The sequence below is a fragment of the Rousettus aegyptiacus genome, unplaced genomic scaffold, assembly GCF_014176215.1.
Source record: "Rousettus aegyptiacus isolate mRouAeg1 unplaced genomic scaffold, mRouAeg1.p scaffold_m13_p_3, whole genome shotgun sequence".
NCBI lineage: Eukaryota > Metazoa > Chordata > Mammalia > Chiroptera > Pteropodidae > Rousettus > Rousettus aegyptiacus.
In genome coordinates, this window is record NW_023416306.1 from 112048353 (window position 1) to 112068843 (window position 20491).

Consider the following 20491-nt stretch of genomic DNA (forward strand, 5'->3'; position numbering starts at 1 on the left):
ATCCTTTGATCCAGCAAAAGCCAAATTTTGATTTTGAGAAAAATGAAATGTTATTAATAGGGGACAGGAACTAAAGTTAGCCAGGTCAGCCAGCTACTACCCTCTCTGAAACAACAAAGAATGAATGATAAATTTAGCAGCCTCATGTTCAGTTTTCAAACAACGCCGCTGAGATTTATAGCTTCACTGCTCCCATGGCAAACTAAGCAGCTTGCAGAAAGCTATCTGTTTTTGATTTCACTCCATTTTCTCCACTTTTTGTTCTTTTTTCTATTTGTAGTTTTTTTTTTTTCACTCTACATTTTCTTTTTCCTGGTGTGAGTCGAATATCAAAGGCCAGTGTTGTTGGTAAGCCTCCAGCTTGCAAAAGCCACTCAATGGGATGTTATTAGAACCTACGTCACAACATGGCAGACAGTGATTAATAGCAACTGTATCGGTAGCAACTTAAAAAAAAAAAGTGCCCCTCTCATAGCTGAAAAGGGGTCAGTGAAGTAAAAATAAGAAACGTCTGTAAGAACCCAGGGCCCAAAAATGTTCTTGGACAGATAGTATGTACAGCACACTGGGATTGTGTTTGAAGAAAAAAGAAATTCCTACTATTATGCATATAATAGAAACTTTTACCTTTAACTAAGTCACTTATACTTAAAACAACCACACATTTAAAATGAAGTCTGTGTACAACTTTGGAATCATTTTATTGATGTAATGGTGTCCCCCAAAATAACTAGCAGATGGATTTCCACCCCCTCAATGAAACACTGAAACAAATTGCAGAATTGTCAAAATTTTATCATGAAGGCACACACTCTATAAAAAGGTTGATTTTAAATGAATTGTAAATTTGCTTCATTGCACAATATTTTTCTAAAATTATAACCGGAAAGTATTCTCTGTTTAATTTTTTAGCATATCCTTTCACAAAACACATCTGCTGTGAAGTATTTCTAATTTGTGCTAACTGCTTTTTAACAAACACACAGTTGTCACTATGCCATCTAATGTTATTGGGGCAAAAAAGTACATTCTCCTTCACTCTCATCATAATAAAATTTTTGAGCTGTTTTTGATGAGGCAAACCAATAGAAAATAATACCATTATTTTAACTCCAGATGCAAGTGACATATAGGAGATTAAAGAAATGAGGAAGGATGGAAATGCAGTCAAACCAGACAATCAGAGGATAAGGTATGGGAGCTGGAGGTGGCTGAAACTAGAAAGAAAGCATAAATATATACAGAAAGCTTGCCAAATTATGTCTAATTATTAGGAAAGTAATAAGCAGACTAAAAAAAGAAAAACACCACTAACTAGATAGAATATGTCATAAGGTTGGCCAGTCACAGAAAGGATAAAAGAAAGGATGTACTCTTAGCCTGGAACAATGAAAAATGGAGATTACCTAGTTGCAATCCAGGTCTTCTTTCTATTCCCCACTTATTTTCCTCTCATACCCCTCTTATGTGTTTGTGGCTTAGTTCCTTCAGGGGAAATGGGATTCCTATGGTGTTTAAGTCAGAGATGAGTCAATGACACCAAAAATTTTGTAGTTATTCCACCTTCAAAATAATAATGAAAATTTAAAAAATGTGTTTCCCTATTAAAGGACTAACATAATGATGAGCTAACCTTCTCCAGTATTTAATATGGAAAATGTGGTACAGGCTTTGGCCCTGTATTATCTCCTTTCCACATTCTGATCATACAAGGAGGAGGCATTATTATTATCCCCATTTGACAACGGAAGAAACTGAGGCTTTTAAAAGGTTAACTTGCCCAAGGCAACTCAGCCAGTAAAAGACACTGAAGCCTCATCCAAGCTTTCAATCACTCAATGATCATTGACTGAGTCTTTCCTTTATATCTGAACTCAAAAATCTACACACTAAAAATACCTTGCATGGTAACCTTTACGAAATCACAGAGTGCAACAAAAAACGATTAGATCTAGTCTGTATCTAAATAATGCAAAGAATGTTTTTTCACATCTAGTACCTTGTATATCTGTTTTAGAAGAAGGAAATATATGTCTACTGAACCAATCAGATCCACATCATCTCATTAGTATTTTAGATTTATTATATTAGGTATGCAATTTTAAACTAATAGGCTTATAATCTAAATTTTTCAAAGTAGTGTTGATTTTTACAGAAAACATAAATAACTATATATGCAAAAAATCCTTGTTTAATTAACACAACTGATTTATGATAATAAAATTATATTTGTATAGACTAATATTTAGTCTGAGTATAAAAGGCAATAAATTATACACTAGAATTTTGACTTCTTGAAATACTCAAGAATCCAAGCAAGATTTTCATCTATTCTTTCATTAACCAGTAAATCTATCCAAAAAGTTCCCTCATAATATATCAGTATAACAGAAGAAATTTTTGTCATCGAGATGGAAAGATGATTGTAATTTGCTTGTAGATATCTCCACTAACAACAGGAAATAAGGCACACTTATTACAGAACTTCAAATCATCCTCTACTTCTTTCCTTGAAAACTGGCCAGGGAATGGAGAAGGAAGTCTGGCATACTGTGGCTCATCTCTAATGGTTTAGCAGATGCTGGGTAATGACTATCCCAAACATCACCCAGCAGATCGGGTCAGGAACTGAGGGTCCCGCATTTCATTACCTGCAGCTTCAAGCCATGGGACTATGCCCAGACCTCCCATAGCTATATTCATGTCATCATGTGAGGGATGGAGAGAGAAGGGAAAATTTTAATTATTGAGTACCAGCTTTGTCTATAGTCTATTTCATTTGGTTCCCCCTCCCACTCAGACAATACTACCCATTTTACAGATGAAGACTGACAGTTGTTAAATACCTTGCCCAAGGAAACAGCATGAGTAAGTGGCCTCTTGTGAGTCATACCAAAGTCCTGCCCATAAGTCTTATATGTTACTAAGGCTCTCTACCTCCCTATTGTATCCCTGTATGCAGTAGAGGTATAAGGCCTCAAGGTCACAAGGCAAGTCACTGCCAAAACTTTAATATCTTTACAACCATTTTGTCTACTGCCCCTGTTCTCATTCATTTTGCCCCAGCTCTATCAATGGAATATGCCCTATATTTACTGTACACAAATGTGAATTTTAAATGAATGTCGGGACTAGTTGTTATAGAATCATCACAATACCATGTATTCAATTAAACTGTACAGCATCCAGGAACTTAATGGACCCCTCTATATCAGGGGTCGTAACCCCCAGGCAGTGGACCAGTACTGGTCTGCGGCCTGTTAGGAGCCAGGCCACACAGCAGGAGGTGAGTGGCAGGCAAGGCTGAGAAGTATCATCTGCATTGGCGGCAGCTCCTCTGTTGCTAGTATCACCACCTCAGATCCACCTTAGTTCATCAGGCCTTACATTCTCATAGGAGTATTGGTCCCAGGTGCCAAAAAGGTAGGGACCACGGCTCTAGATGACTAATGGGGATAAACTGAGCACCCCAAGGAGAGAACAAAATCTCAGGTTTGTCCATTCGTATACGGCACTAGAGAGGGTAGGGAGGGTTGGGGGGAGGGGAAAGACAGCTGTACATGGTGAAAGGCAGGGCCCAACAACAGGTCGTGTCTTATATGCTGCCAGGTTCATTCCAACTGCTCACAGTGTGGATCTCAGATATAAACCAAACAGAAGTGACAAAACCCAAAACCACAGGAGCAAACACTGGCTTTCAAGTGCTCTGGGAACAGAGACATTTGTTTAAGTAACCACTGTTTTAAAATTGCATACATAGTAACACCAAAATAAACAGCTTGCGATGCTGTTTATTTTAAGATACACAATAGTAATGTAAAGTGTGGCGTGCCCCAGATCCGGGGAGCTGGAACATAATTTACAGTTGTAGAGAGCCCTAGGAGGACTCAACTACACGCCAGGACTGTCTACTTCCTGATTAGATAACAGTGAAGGTCAGAAAGCATTGCTTTTTGTGCGGCAAAGAGCAAACAGGCCACCACAAAGCCCCTGTTCCTCCTGCTCGCTGTGAATTATGAATCGAGTCCTGTGGAGAGCAGGGTTTGCCAAGTCTCCTCTACAAAGCGTGTATTAATCGCAGGTCCTGAGGAAGGGTCAAGAGCACAGCCTGACAAACCAGGGAATGAGCCTGTTTGCCGACCTCAGTCCCTCAGTCCTTCCCCTCCCTGATCCAAACACCGAAGAAGGAAAAGAAAGAGAGAAAAAAAAATCTTGAAAATACACAAGCTGGTTAGGGTGCTGAAACATATGTAAAACTGAACTCTAAGGAAAAACAGCTAGATCAAACAAACCTTAAGCATGATCAAAATAAGAACTCAATTTGTGGTTTATTTTAGCCAACTGAGTAATCATCCTCACGCCTTCTTTGCTCTTCTTTCTCTCCTCCATCCAGGTGCTCCGAAGAAACATTTTGGGGATCTTAATTTTGGTTTCTCTACTTCAATCTTCAACAGTATCTTAAGGAACTTTATTAGCAAAGGCCTGCAATCCTCAGGGTGTTACTCTTGACATTCTGGTCTTTTGTTCTATCTCACCACTTCTTAAGTTAACTTGCCTCTTTGCCATCACCCTCACCTGCTGTGTCATGAAATAAAAATAACTTTGATCTTTTCCACAAGCATAACTTATACATCCTTGACTTTCTGAAATTTGAGTTTGTCCTGAAATAGTTTCCCTAAAAATTCTCTGCAGTGGACTGAATTGTGTTCCTGCAAAATTCACATGTTGAAACCCTAACCCCATTGTGACTGTATTTGAAGATAGAGCTTTTAGGAGGCAACTGAGGTAAAGTGAGGCCAGAAGGGAGGGTAGGATCCTAATCTCATAGGACTTGTGTTCTTATAAAAAGAGAAAAAGACATCTCTCCACACACACACACACACACACACACACACACACACTCTGCAGAAAGGCCATGTGAGGACACAGTAATAAGGTGGCCACCTGCGACCCAAGGAGAGCGCTTTCCCCAAACACCTATGTGGCCAGGACCTTGATCTTGGACTTTCCAGCCTCCAGAGCTGTGAGATAATAAATTTCTGTTATTTGAGCCTCCCACTGTGTGGTACTTGTTATGGCAGCCTGAATTATGACAATTTCCCATCAAAGTCACCCAATTTTTCCTCCATAACAGTCCCTCCAGAATCAGGGAAGGGACCCCATACTTTTCTTTCCCTTTTCTCTCTTACTCCCTGCTCTCAGCCCGACCTAAGGCTTTCCACCCACTTTTCTCATGAAGTCCACAGCATTTACTGTCATTCCTCTCCACTACTGTTGTCAAAAGAATGTTGACCTCTAAGCTACCTTCACTTTCCCCAATGGTTTCTGTACACACAAGAACATTTCTCTCCATCCCACTGCTTGCCTTTACTCTTAAAGGCTTCAATATTTACATGACAAAGAGCTTTCTAATACTTTTTCTCTTCTAAATTCCAATGTCATCCATCTCTACTTTACCAGCCCTGGATTTCATCAAGCAGAGATGCTGTATTTCCGGGATCACAGACCTTAAAATATTCCTTCCTGGCTTCTCTGTTCTCCCTCTTATTCTACATCTGGATTTACAGCCCCTCCACAGGCTCCCTCTGTTCCCAAAGCATGACACACTTTATAAGCCTCCTTACTCAGCATGGTCCTTTATTAAAATAAATTTTATCGTCTTGTATTATAAATACAGCACACATTTTATAGAAAATTTAGAGCATATGAATAGCATAAAGTAAAAACGTCACCCAGATCTCACTACCAAAAGATTATCACTGTTAACATTTTCATTTGTTCTTTTATGCATATACTCATATACTTACTTTTGCAAAACTGCCATCATATCATACTGCCTTTTCTGTTTTACTTTGGTAATATATTGAGAGATTTTCCCACATCTCAAAATATTTTTGAGAATATAATTTGTAATGATTACACAGTAGTCTATAATATTTCATTAAGCTCTCTTATAATTAAAAAAGTAGATAATTCCCCATGTTTTATTAACATAAATAATTATACACAATTTTGCATAATTTTTATGTATGTTTCTTATTATTTCTTTATAATAAACTCTTAGAAACTGAATTATTGGATCAAAAGACCTAATTAGTCATACATGTTACCAGTTTAAATTTCAGAAAGATTAAGTCAATTTTTATTGTCATTAAAGTAGATATTTTCTTCCACCTTGGACAGTGCTGAACACTCTTTTTTTTTTTTTTTTTAGTTTTTCTTAATTTGATAGAAAAATATTTTGTTGCCAATTTTTAAATTGATTTGATTACTAATTACCTTGAATATTTTTCAGTTACCTATTGGCCACTTGTATTTCTTTTGAGAATGAAGCTATTCATCTGTGCCTTTTATCTACTGTACTTTTTTATATTAATTTGTACATTTTATTTAAGGACACAAATCCTTTGCTTGTTATATAATATTACGCATATTTTTGCCACTTCAATGTTCACCTTTAAGTGTTTTCTTAACATTCGAAAGCTCTTATTTTTATTTTAAATTAGGTCTATCATGATTTTTAAAATAACTCCTTTGCTTTTATGCCCTGAAAGGATATCACCAAATAAAGAAAAATGGTTACACTTACTTCAAAGAAATCCTAAATGTGTGGAATTTACTTTGATGAAGAGTACTGATTGTTTTTTCAAAAATAAAAACCATTAACCGAAAACTTTTTTTCTTCAAGTGATTTGAAGTGATGTCTATAAAATTAATAAATTTCTCCATACATTAGGATCTATTTGTGTATTCTTATTTTGTTCGTGTGATTATTCTGCCTACTGTGATAGCCACCTGGTAGTTTTATAATCCATTTTAATAATACTCCCTCATTTTCTTTTTGAAAAATATCTTGACTTTTCTTAATTGTTTCATTATTCAGGTGAACTATAGAATCAATTTTTCAGTCATGATCCAAGGAAAGACTATTTCATTAGTATTTGACTTAGTAGTCAACCAATTCAAGAATTCTCTAACTAAAACCTTTCCTCTCACCCAAGCCGTCAATTCTAGGCTTAGGTTTTTCCAGTTAGAGAAGCTTTTATTTCTGAATTCCCTCAGCTTTCTTCTTATTCTTTATGAAATGCTTCTGTCTCCTACCCATGTTTCTATCTGTACTTTGGCCCCCATTTTCACTGGCCTCCTTTTCTTGAACCCTGCATTATCCATTGTCATTCTATACACACACCCCACCCATCTGTCCACCCACACCTCAGTCTCTTTCTCCTGGATCCCTTCCCACACCTGATTCACCTGATAGATATCTGCTAATAAATCCTGCCACTCCCATGCAATGTCCTCTGTTCCTCCTCTGTTCCCTTCCAACTTTGCCTGCTCACTCCTCAGTCTGTAGAATTCAAATGCGGGCCATGACTCCCAAGTGCCAAATCCAAAGGCTTATTTTCAGTCATCACCATCCTTGATCTTTCTTCTACAGAATCTACTTCCTCCACTTTGAAACTCCTTCTCTCTTCACACAATCTGATAATGCTTTTACTATTCTGATTTATATCTGCTCATTACTTTCTCTCTTCCTCCCTTTAAATGAAGTCTTTAAAAAGATTCTGTCCTCTAACCCACCTCTCTGCATACTCTTCCTTAGCTTTATCCAGTGTCATTGTTTCAAGCATTACTTCTATAAAGATCAGCATCAGCTCTCAAACTACAGTCTTACCATTTCTAACTTCCACAGAGGTCTCCAACCAGATATCTGGTTTATGTACCTAAGCCTTGGGTCTCGATATACCTTTCCAAGCTTTCCACACTATTCTCTCATACATATTCTGTGCTTCAGCCAAAAAGGACACTGTCTTAAGACCTGTAGCATCCACGAATCTCTGAATGTAGAATCAAAGGTAGTTTAATTCATATCCAGATGGAAACAATCTTTAGGGGAAAAAAAATCTGGTGCAATAGATAATTCTGTCTCTCAAAGCCTTTCACCTTCTTGAGTGGGCCTGCGAGACTTCCATTTTAAAGATGTAAAACTGCTCTTCTCCACCAGTTTTGCCAGATAAAAACTGGCAGGGTGGTGATTCTCAGGATGAAGAGTTTATGGACAAGGAACAAAGATGCCCAAATTCCCAATTAGTTTGGTCCAAAGTTATAATGATATAAGTGGGAATAAGTTTATTGTAAGGTTAGTTTGTGATCATCCAGTTCCTCCTGTTAAGTTTGAGCTTATAAAATTTCAAAAATTCCTTTGATTAATGATGCCACAAAACTGTGCCATAATATGAGCAATCCATAGGGTCTTTTGCCCTTTTCTTGATATGTATCACGCTAACTGTAGGATTCGATCCTCATGCCAAACAGGCTTAGGTCAAAGGAAACAAGTACAATATTTTTCTTTGAAGGGTGTTTTATCCATATCCATGTTCAGGTTTCATGGAGCTAAGACAGAGCAAATTAATTATTTCAGTTGATTATAAGAAAATATCAATGAATACCATTTTATACTTGCACAGTATTCTGCCCTATTCGAAGGTCTATTTCTAAAGCTCAGCTAATCCTCAAAACAACAAGGTAAGAAAACCAGAGCTCAGAAAAGGAAATGACTTGCCCAAAATAACTCAGAGAGCAAAAGGCTGACTTGAGACTGAGGTCCTAGTCAAGTACCTTCAAATTGGTCCTAACTCTGCTGCCTCTAGTGTACATATCGCCTTATAAACAGTGGGAATTTCTTTCTCCCTGCTCTGAAATATTTATTTTAATAAAGCACAAAGAATTTACAGATTGTCCTAACTATCTAAAGGTAGGAAAAGCGCTGATTCTTTTTGTGAATTACATTTCCATTGTCTTCTCCAATCAGAGATTCAGGAAAATTTAAGCACCCCTTTCTGTTTAACTTGTTCCATATTCATTTTAATGAACAGGAGTTGGGGGGTGTTTGGGATAGACAGTGATGAGAAAGTACGAGCAAATAAGAACCAAGGAGAACTAAAATCACACTTTTCTTTAAACTTGCTCTGCAGAAAATAAATAGATCAATAAACAAATTTCAAACTGTTTTGAAAGGATTCTCAAGCTGGTAACAAAAGTCACATTAAACACCGATGCCTTTCCACATGACCATATTTGATTATCACTTAAGTGGTTTACCAGCAAACCTAAAAGCTTCAGGATTAAGCAATAAGAGGGGTCTTTATCAACGTCCAAGTAATAATCAGTGGGATTTTGCCACACAGGTCTAAATTTATGTTTTCCTAGAAACTAATGCAAAAACCTGAACTGAGCCTATAATTGACTAATAATGACTTCATATTGCCCATGCCTTCTTATCACTTTTTTTTTTTAATTCACTGTGAGGCAGGGTTTAAAACAAGTGTAACAACTCATGAGCTTCCTGTAGTATCCTGAAATGCTTAACTGGAATCTATACCTTTTCACCATGGGAAAAAAGAAAAATAAGACTGCCTTTACAGAGAGTTCCAACATGTCACCGAACCTACAGGGAATAATCCAGCATTCATCTCTTCTATTGATAAAAGCCCTTTTCTCTTTGAAAGACTTGGGTAGCACCACCCCCATTACACTTGGGTTGTTTACTGTCAGCTTATGACAGGGTCACACCATGTGTCCAGGGTAAGAAATAAGCCATTTGACAACTGTAGCATGATTGATATCGGGGGATTATTATTTTCTAAATTATTAGTTATGAAATTGCAGATATTCCAAGTCAAAATTAATTCTGGAATATTTATGACTATAGGGGAATGATGCAAGAAGTAAATATTCCTGGATAGTTATATTATAATGTGATAACTGAGGTATTATGATTAAGAGCAGCAACAAGATTTGGTGTTGCGATTATTCAGGGTGGATCTTCATTATCTGGCTATATTAACAGCAAAGCAGATCGAAAACTGGAGGGTGGGAGGTGGAGGGTGGGCAGGGTGACTGAAAGAGGGCTGATTTAGTGGCTCATGTTAATTTTCCATAATGCTCAGAATAACTGCATAATATTCTCTTTATTTCTTGTCATCCCAGAATCCCACAATAATAATCTCTTGAGTTGTAATTTTTCTTTTTGTGGACAATCAAAGTCAGATTCAACAAATATTCGTGTTATCTATAATAACCCAGAAGTAAAACTATAGTTTAAGAAAAATTATCTGCCATTATATTGTGACTTGACAACTTATCCAGTATCAGATAAAAACAACTTAAATTAGTTCTGGCAGATTTGGGACTTGGCAGTTCAAAATATGAATAGCAAATGTAAAAGCCTGAAAATGGCATTACTATTATGTTTTAAGAGGATAATACACCTTTAAAGGGTGCTAGTGATTACTTTGCATACTGTAAACAACGGCTGCCAATCAATTTAGAAAGGGGTACACTGCATATAAATTCCATTCAACCTACCTAATGCTTCCTACCCAAATCACTATTTCTTAACAGGAGTGATGGGGCTGGATACCATCTTTACACTTCATAATCTGTTCCAAATTGCAAAAACAGACTACAGCACAGAGAAGTCAGGGCATTTCCAGGAGTCCTCTGAAATCTGTGCAGTAACAATATCTAAAATAAAAATTAATCCTGAACGTTAAGGTTACTTTATGACCCTAGCGAGCAGCAAATATGAGGGACACTGGCTGGTCTCTTAACCCAGTCAACCTGGCCTTTAATTCCCAATAAGTCCACTCCCCCACAGAATACACTTGCAAACTATGGTCATGTGGAATGAAGAAATGGAAATTTTCACTATGATCTGAATGAATATTCAGGGATTTCACTAAACAGCATTTAATGGCATTCTATTCTTAGAGTTTTAAAATAGCTGAATATTCAGATATACACATGCCTTCTATTTTCTTTTATTCAAGGGTCCTCAATTTTCCATCTCCTTGAATTCTTTAACGTTTTTTTAAACAATTATACTTAGAATGATATTTTATGAAATTGGGTGCTAAACTTTGAGTTAGTAATTATTTTAGTTTCTTTTTGATGGTAATTTAATAAGAATTTAATTCTTCCGTCTTCTCACTGTTACTTATTTTTAAAATGTGTCTGTCAGTTTGTAGCTCATAATCCGAGACTTAATTTTTTAGTCTATCTCAGCTGAACTTCTTTTTAAACAGGATTGTCTGATGTACTTTTGAAATGTCTTGACCAGATGTTTTTGCATTAAGGAGACCACACATCTCATCACCTCCATGAAAGGCCACCGCCACTGTACTGGGGACTTTACCTCAAAGTCATTCAGAATGTGGACAAAGGCTGCTGAATCCCAAACACATCAGTCTTTCACATGTAGAAATCTTTATAATCCAATTCTAAACACCAAATTGGGACTACAAGTAAAAGGCTATGACACAGCAGCACGCAATCTTTTTTTTTCTCTGAAGAGAAACAAAGTAAATTTAGTTGCAATTTTATTTCTTCTAGAGGCGTTTCTAGGATTCAACACAACATTAAATTTTTGGCCTGTCTCTTTAATTTGAGAAATTGTAAAAACGACGACAGATGGCACATGGAATTGACTTATGTCCTCTATTCTTTACTGAGGGAGGGAGTGCATAGAAACTTTGACAAAAGCAGAAGCTACAGTATGCAGGTCGCTATTAAAATTATCCACTGGCTCTTTGGACACTAAGGATCAGAACGTTCAGGCTTTCTTCTTTTTTTTTTTTGAGATTCTTTAAAACCAACCAACACTGTTGTTAAGTTGCCACTGGTGATCATAGCCCCAACATTCAGTTCCGTCTTGTCCCAATAAGAGCCTGGTGGATGTGCCCTTAGCTCTGAACCTCGGCAACCTCTAAAATTATCACTCTTTCTACCCCAATCTCCCGCCCTCACCACTCAAAATCATTATGAAATAGGAAGGATACTCAAGCTTACAGTTAATTGGAAACATTGCAAGGGAAGAGGAATGCTTAAGACAGCATGTCCACAGGAAAATAAATTACCCAGCACTGTTATTTAATGCATTGTGACATCATTTCCTGAAATTAAACAGAGATGACACCAATTCAGAGGATCTCTAGTATAAGGTTCCATTCAAATAATTCACAGATGTTTTCTCCTGGCAAGCAGAAAAACAATGCAAAGGCTAAAGCTAGGGGTGGCCTCCCTCTGCTGCTTGCGGGAAGCTCTCTGCTGGCGTTTTTCAGCTGGGTGTTCTGCATGTGCATCTCCACATAAGTATTTCTCAGCCATTGAGCCCCACAGTGCACATCTGTATTTCTGAATGTGAGAACAGCCTTCTCTCATTATCAGTAAGCCCAACATTTTATATTTGGTATTAATTTGGCCTAGAGCAATTAAGTAGCCCAATGAAAGCATTCATTTCCAAGTAGAAGTAACTAATGTCCATGAAATGCTGATTTGATTAACCATTCAAGGCCCTTAAAAAGACCTCTAATGACAGAAATGACCAGTGTCTCCGCAGATACCCTTGTGGAAATGGACAAATGGAGAAACTGGAGTAGAGATGAACAAGGCAGGCAGTACTCTCTCTAACCGTTGGTGATTTCATGAGGAACTAGAGGCCGCAGGCACCAGAAAATTGGAGCACGCAACCAAAAGACCAAAATATTCGACACTTGTGCAACACATTACAATTCGCAAATTGACTACATCACTGAAATCACATAGCAACCCAACCAGCCAAGAAGGACATATACATACTATCTTCATTTTTCAGGTAAGGAAATAGGCTCAGAGGTTGAATAATTTACTCCCAGATCACAGAGCTCAAATCCAAGTCCAGTGATCCCTCTTTTTTTTTTTTTTTACAAAACAAAACAAAAAACAAATAAACAAAACATACTGCACAGTTTCTCAAAGAGCCTAGACTCTAACTCTATGAGGCAGCTGTGAACTCTAGACATTGCTCACACCCTTTAAGGTGAAATGGTGCATTCCCTTCAAAAAGTAGGCTCAGCAGAGGCATCCTGAATTATTGTGTAATCAGCTGCTTCTTTATCTTCTACCCCAACCCAGAAGGCCAGGATGCTCTGGCTTTCCATTAGCACTGGGACTCTGTGATGCTATTACCTAGCATCACTGAACAGCCATCAAATATGTAGAAGGCTCTAGAAGGCAGAGTTTAGACTACACTCTCTCCTGCTGAGGGGCATTTGGGACTTGTTGGCAAAACCTGGTCTCCACATCTCATATTGTCCCAGGAAAGTGCGTGGGAATTTCAGTTGGCCAGTTCCATTGGCCAAAGCCTCCCATTGGCCATTCAACTAGATTAAAATATTATAGTTACTTTATATTATGTACTTACTATAAGAACCAGGCATGGGCTGAAATGTTTTACATTATCTCATTTAATCCCGGCAACAACCCTACTAGGTTGGTTCTAGAATTATCCCCATTCTACAGACATGGAAAATGAAATTTAGAGAGAATAACTGTTCAAGATTAAAAATCTACTGTGTAGCAGATTCCAGGCCATGTGTACCTAATTGTGACATTGTATCACTTCATTTAAGAAAAAAAGCTATCTGGATCTACACGAGATAAAGAGAACTAGTTAAAAGGCAAAATAGTCTATATATACATACATTATGATAATCACTGGAGAAGAGAGACGTTTCTGTAATGTAAAAGGGGCTCTATTTACTCATAACGTGGGTTCATTGACTCTGTAGGACAATATACTTTAAAACACATTTTTATTGCCAAAAAGAGACCTTTACAAAATCCCATAAAGCAAGCTTTATTAGGCCAGGAGTGAAAGGAATGAACACCTGAGAGGCAGGTTTCTCCCTTACCACCAGAGATAGGGTAACAGGACAAAGCCTTATGCCATGAACAAAAGGCAGTTTAGAATCTGCAGTTTCAAGGCGACTGCATAAAATTGTGTCACTTTAAAGTAAATTTGCTTCTGATTCTGTATACATATATTTGAAAGAAGTCCTACATCCCCTAAGTGTAAGCTTTATCCCTATGTTTTCAAATAAGAAAACCTTTAGTCAGCAACTGGTATGAGCAAGTGGTGTCTTTGTGTGTGAGCACTTCCTGTTTTCATTCCATGATCAAATATATTCTTTGCAGCACAACTAGGGGAGCTCTTGAAGGTGGTAAGTGGAGGTGCCTGAGAGCCTAATTGAGCACACTAAGGACTTCGTGCCATGGAGGAGTTTTTCATGGTTATGAATAAACCGTTAGCCTGGGTATTATTTCTTGCTGTTTCTTTCTTTAACTATCGTTGAAGTCAAATAAAAACAGTTGTAATGGCAGGCTTACTTTTATGATATCATAATCTCCATGTGTTTGTGAAAGGAGTATACTTCCCTAGGATTTCCCTGGTTTTTTTTTTCTTTTTTTCTTTTTTTCTTTTCTTTCTTTTTTTTTTTTGTTTGCCATTGGGTACTTTCCAGCAAAAGCGCATACATTTCTAACAGATTCTTTCTTCGATCTTCACTAGATTTCTTAGTCTGAGAGCCAGGCACAATCATCAACCAATAGAAGAGGGGGGTAATAATATAAACAACTTTTTCAGTAGCTGAATTTCTATATATGTGGATTTATTTCTTTAAGATTATTGTGTTTTCTAAAGGGGATTTTAAAAAGACATTTTGGAAATTGGTAGTTAGAAACTAGAAACTAATTACTTAGCCTTAGAGTAAGCAAATTCTAAATGCTTAACTCTGAATATGAAAACTCCTCAATTCATTGAATAGTTTGTTTTTTTAAATGCCACTTTGAATTTAGTTTAAATATTCTCCACAATATAATCAATAATCTATTAGCTGCAAATATATTACCTTTTCCCCCTAAAACTAGTAGTGCATAAGAATTTAGGGGATAGTTTTAACTGTTACAGTTGTAGTGAAACTTGTTCTTCCAAGAAAACTGAAGGTTAATGATTTTTGTCATATTGAAACTAAGACTTAACAATTGCTACAGTTAGTCTTTGTTGAGGTGGGATTCTTTTTTCTCTGGGCCTTTTGAGGTATTCAGAATAGGTGACAATAGTTTGCAGTTGAGAACATATGTAGAGAGACCCCTGTGGCTTATTGGAAGAAGTTGCTCCATGCTGGTTGGGTGTTTGGAAAAAAAAAAAAATACAACCAGAGTTCTTTTATGTTCTCCTAGTTAATGAATGCATGAATGTCAAAATGGGCCAATGGCCCATTCAGGGGGCAAAGCCTTAGCAGCCCCCTTCTTTAAGAACACATCCTGAGATGCAAAATACATTTGCTTAACAAATTAAAATAATGAGATAATTCAATTAGCTTCTTTTTTATAAAAGAAAGAAAAAAGGGTACATCAGGGATTATTGTAATACAAGAACAGGTCATACTGCACAAAAGGGAACAAACCAGTTTGAAATAATGTTAAAGAGACTAATAATGGAGGAATGCACATTGAATCATGCACTTGTAAAGAAATTTACATGAAATAATAATTTAGACCACATCTATTTTCAGTGAGCTAGAGCCAACATTTCACTTTGAAAGTTGAAATTAATTAAAAGACAGAAAAATATAGTAGGACATCTCTATTTCCAAGGACTTCCTCATCCCTTTTAGTGCACATGAGAAAAGAAGTCTAAATTAACATGTCACTAGTTAGGGGTCTCCATTCTTGGTTTCTGAGCTCAGAATCATAGAGGAGTAAATCTTTCAGTTCATTAAAGATTGGAAAGTAAAAGTTTTACAGGACCATCCTCATCAAGGTTACTGAACCTCTTCTCTTCAGCTGGAGTGAAGTCTGGATGGAGGTAGAAAAAAAATTTCAAAGATAAAAGGCAAGAAGAATTTCCTTAAGATACAAGGGAGGTGCAGAAAAGGCAGAGAAGGGGAGCAAAGAGAAAGACTGGGAGACAAAGCCAGTGGAAGGAAGTAATGAAAGGGCCATGTGGTGAAAGAAGGCCATGCGGAGGAGAAAAATGAAGCACTTAGTGGAAAGCAAAAAGAAAGAGGGACCGAGAAGAAAGGATGACCAGAGGCTGGGACAGAGCAGTGTTCTGAATAAATGTTCTTGAGCAGAACCGAAACCTATGAGCGTGGGAAAGGAGCCTGCACTGCTTACCTTCGTTTGAAAAATGGGGAAATAGAAGGTCCAGAGAACTTAAGAGATTTAACTGAGGTTCAGCCAGTACCGAGGAAAACTGAGCTTGAAATGCCTGTTTCCTAGATTCTCCAGCTCTGGCTATTTGAGTATCCTCTCCCCACTCCAAAGACAGGGATTAACTAAAATTTTCAGGTGGACAGAGAATTCTGCACAAAGCCTTGTGCACATTAAACTAAGAGGGAAGCACTCGCCGGGTTGCTTAGTAGCATCTCGCACAGTAGAGCCACGAGCACCCAGGAATCACTGGCCACCCACAATTCTTTGCCAGTGGCCACGGCACAGGGTGGATTCCTTTCAGGACAAGGTCAGGACAAGACAAGAGGTCCAGCAAGGGCCCTGGACACTTCCACAGGAAATTCAAATCACAGAATACAAGTGGTGAAGGAGAAAGGTGGCTTAAAGAAAGAGGTGCAGGAAAGTCTTCTCTATTTGGAAAGGCTGGAGGAGCAGGAAACTTTAAAAACAAAACAGCACTTTGCTTCTCCATATCTCCACTCCATCCTCCCTTTGAAGCTGACTGCGTTGATGGCAGAGGTTATGAGATTTATATGCAACAATTAAAGGTGATAATGATTTTAGCAGTCATCATAAAAGTGGTGGGAAAAGCATAGATTTGGGGACAAGGAAGACTTGGGTCCTGGTCAGAGCTTGACTTTGAGCTAGTCACTTCTCTTTCTGGGTCTCAGCCTCCTCATCTGTTAAGTAGAGCAACTAAATTCTCTAAGGTTCTGGTATTCTGTGAACTGGTTTTGATGACAGAGGGAGATGTTCGCTCAGAAAGCAACTGTTGAAGTTTTTATTTTCAGCCAAGAAAAGTGGAGTGTGAAAGAAGACAGAGGGAGGAAACTGAACAGGTAAACTCCTAGGAGAAAGTGGCATGCCTACCCTGCAGCTTCCCTGCCTTTCTTAGTTGCTACTCTAACCAAACAAACCTTCAGTTAAAAATGAGAAACCCCTCCCCTCACACTCACTCGACTTCCAAATTAAAAACATTTTACAGGTTAGTAAATCTCCAGCTGAGGTGATGTAGCAAAGAACAGCTGTGAAGTAATTTTGATAATGATGAGAATAATAACCACATGGCAAGGTTCAGGGCTTTGCTGTTGCAGCTTCAGTGCTCCTGAATAGATAAAAGTGATTAAATACTCCTGATTATCCCTGACCAATATGTAATGGATTTACAGCCCTTTCAATTAGTCAGTATTTGCTTAGGACTCATTATTTTGTCTTTGGTTAAGTAATCAGCCCAGAGACCGCATGTTCTGTCTAATTCCTCTGAGCCGAGTCAGTGCAGGGCCCTGACCTTTGAAATGGCCATAGCTGCAAGGCAAGAATAACCACTGCCCCAGCAGCCTCGTTGGTTCTCCCAGCTAATCCTGACACCACAGGCCAGATCGATACACCTTAGTTTGCTACTAATGTCCTTACATCAAAATGGCCGATTTAGGAATGTGAATCTATCACTTGGCCCTCCCCACCACCACTCCGCCCCTTGCCCTTTGTAGCTCTGCTAGAAGAGCAGATCAGCAGCCGCCACCATAAATAAAAGTGGAACCTTGTCCTGGACCCATGACACTGTAACTAATGTCATTCAGCATGGCAACACGCAAGTTGGATAATCAAAGACCTTCAGCTTTTAATGCGTGACTCTATCTTTGAGCGTTAGCCTAAATAAAATGGCCTGAAAATAATATTATAGGAAGAAACAGCCTATGAAATCTTTACCACTCCTAGAATTTCCAAATGAACAGTAAAATATGAGTGCCTAGTTACACCGTAAAAATATATATTGTAAGTTTCTTGTCATGAGAGTCTTAGAGTCAACAGTATATACCGACGCATAAAACCCATATAAAACCGATTGCAAACAGGAGGATAAAGATAAATTGTTACTTAAAAAATGTTGCACATAGTTGATCAATTCCCAGAAGTGAAGAGGGTTAGCTTATAAAATAACGGACTTGAACAGCTAAAGAAGAATCTTTAATCTCCACCTTATGAACAAAGGCGTTATAGCACCTATAACCCTTCTGCGTTTGTCATATAAACACATAACATGTTTGAAAGCTGTTTCAGTGATTACAGTTCCACTTGATACCGTGAGCTTGGACATACGTGTATGTAGCAAGGTGCATTTTTTACCTCCTAGAGGAGATGGCTTTCGTTAAGAGTGTAATCGGCAGTGTTGATGGTTTCACAAGCTTCTTACAAACATTTCCCTTGGTAGCAGTTGCATTATCTGGTTACTCTCAGACCTCAAATAAATTTATTCATTATACTGTTTAGGGTCCTAGACCATTTTGAATAAGGTCCATTTGTTTTCTATTAAAACAAAAATCTTTCTAGAGGGTGCTCTATGGATGGCGATAGTTGATAAAACCTTAACCGTTCTGTTAGTCATCAGATTTCAAGAAAGGGAAAATCGGCATCTTATTTTAAGAAATCTGTATGCACCTGTATAACTAACTGGGAAAAGGCAACACAACAAAACTTGTTTTTTTCTCTTTCATCTTGACTTACTGTGAGATGCTGGAAGAGCCACGCTCTCATGATATTTGTTGCTACTTTGGGGAAAATGCCTCTTTTCTTCTGGCGTTTTTTGTCCTTGTCTGGATCATCATCGTCACCTGTGCCAGGTGAAGCTACACTGTTGTCTAAACCATCCCCTAGTAGAAAAAAAAATGAAAATACATTAGAGGAAACACAGAAAGGGGGCCAACAACAATGTGCAGCTAATGATGAGCTCAGCTCAGCTTGTTGAAAGAAATCCATTAACCGGGTATATTCTCTTTCATTAAAGTATAATTGGAGACACAAATATGTAAAAGACAAAATTAAACCAGGCCTCTTCAAATGTTAATTTTGTGTGTCTCACACTCTCCCGTATCATTAATTCAATTATAATTGTGCGCTTGACACAGTGCAGTAGCTCTTTGTCAATTATGGAATCCAATGTGGGAAAACCGCCATCAGAAATCCCATTCGGTGAAAATGCATCCCCGTGCCCATAGTGAACACATACTGTAGGGTAATCAAGTTAAATGTTCTGTAGTCTATATATTCTGGGCTGCCTGCATAGGTGACAGTAACTGTGTCACTGTTCATTGCACATAACACACTGCCTGCTCAGCCCCTCCTAGAACTGTCACCTCCTAAGCACACACACTCGAAAACTCCTCAGATGACCCTGCACTCCGCATTTGCATGACATGCAAACTTTTAGCACTCTGCACCACTGATCATTATCATTAAAAAAAAAAAAAAAATAGGGGGTATACATCAAGGTAGGGTGCTCACTTAATCAGAAGTTTCTATCAACATCTTTCTCTTCTGTGCTTTTCTCTGGCATTAATTGTGCATTAGCAAAAATCATTTACTTTTAACAGTCATAGTTATTTTTTCTTGCCCTCCGGCAAAAATGCCTTGAAAGCCTGCCTGGAGGGCATCTAAATTATGTATCTGAAAAACTCTTCTGGCAAGGCATTGCAGGACCCCTACTTTCTTAAAATTCATACGAGCACGTCTTCCTGTTTTTGGGAAGGCATCAATCAAGAGCAGCAATATATGCCATATCCCTACATTAATATTTGAACTAATAACTTTAAAAAAGGGAAAGAAACAAGATCCGACTTGTGGCATAATCAAATGCAAAATAAATGAAGAATACGGGGACAGCACTGGGGCTTTATAGATGGCTGTGTTTTCCTTGCACATCATTAGCCTGGAGCCACACGAAAGAGGAAAACAGAGAAGTGGAGAGTTTATGCTCCCCGCTGGTGTTTAAGAAGCCAGGGTCCTGGAAGGACATCTGGGAATTGCGCTGAGATGGGTTTTTTTGTAATTTAAGAATAGACATTCATTAGCAGTAAATGCCATAAATCCCATGCTAAGTAAAAACCTTGTCCAAGAAAGCCTAAAACAATAAACTCTGTGCTCAATGTAGCCTGAGCTAGCGGCTCCGCAGCTTCCCGGGGAATGCCACAGATCTGCGGCTCATTCCCAGACACTCCCTCCTCTTGGACTGGGCCGCACCACGACGTCCTGCCCACTGGGCTCCTGCCTTCCAACTTCAGGGTCCGCTCTGTGGGCTATCCTCTACCTGTTCTTTTCCTCTCTCACCGGAAAAAAAAAAAAAAAAAATCCCTCAACCTTCTTTGACCAGAGAAGCAGAAAAGCCACAGCAAAGAGCTGGCAGATTAATTTTATTGACATTTCCATTTTCACTGCAATGCGATACCCTCCATCACATGGAAGAGATGACCCTCACTATTTACAGACTGACAGGCCACTTCATTACAACCACCCTGCCCCAAGGCAAAGCAGCTCCCTTCCATCTGCCCAAACACTAGAGCATGACCCCGAAGTTGCTGTTCTCTTTTTCTTTGCCGTCTGTTATGATAAAAAAAAAAAAAGAGTGAGTCAAAGGGACCCCAAATAGGCAAAGAACTAA

General features: G+C 38.2%; 1 protein-coding gene across 10 annotated transcripts in view; it reads right to left on the bottom strand.

Annotated features, from left to right (window-relative positions):
• The window catches only part of MEIS2 (Meis homeobox 2), a 193237-nt gene that overhangs the window by 114167 nt on the left and 58579 nt on the right, over positions 1–20491 (bottom strand). For all 10 annotated transcript variants that reach the window (XM_016139592.2, XM_016139593.2, XM_016139589.2 and 7 more), the window contains one exon: positions 18562–18707. In XM_016139592.2, the coding sequence (XP_015995078.1) occupies positions 18562–18707 (146 nt within the window). The remainder of the gene's footprint in view (positions 1–18561; positions 18708–20491) is intronic.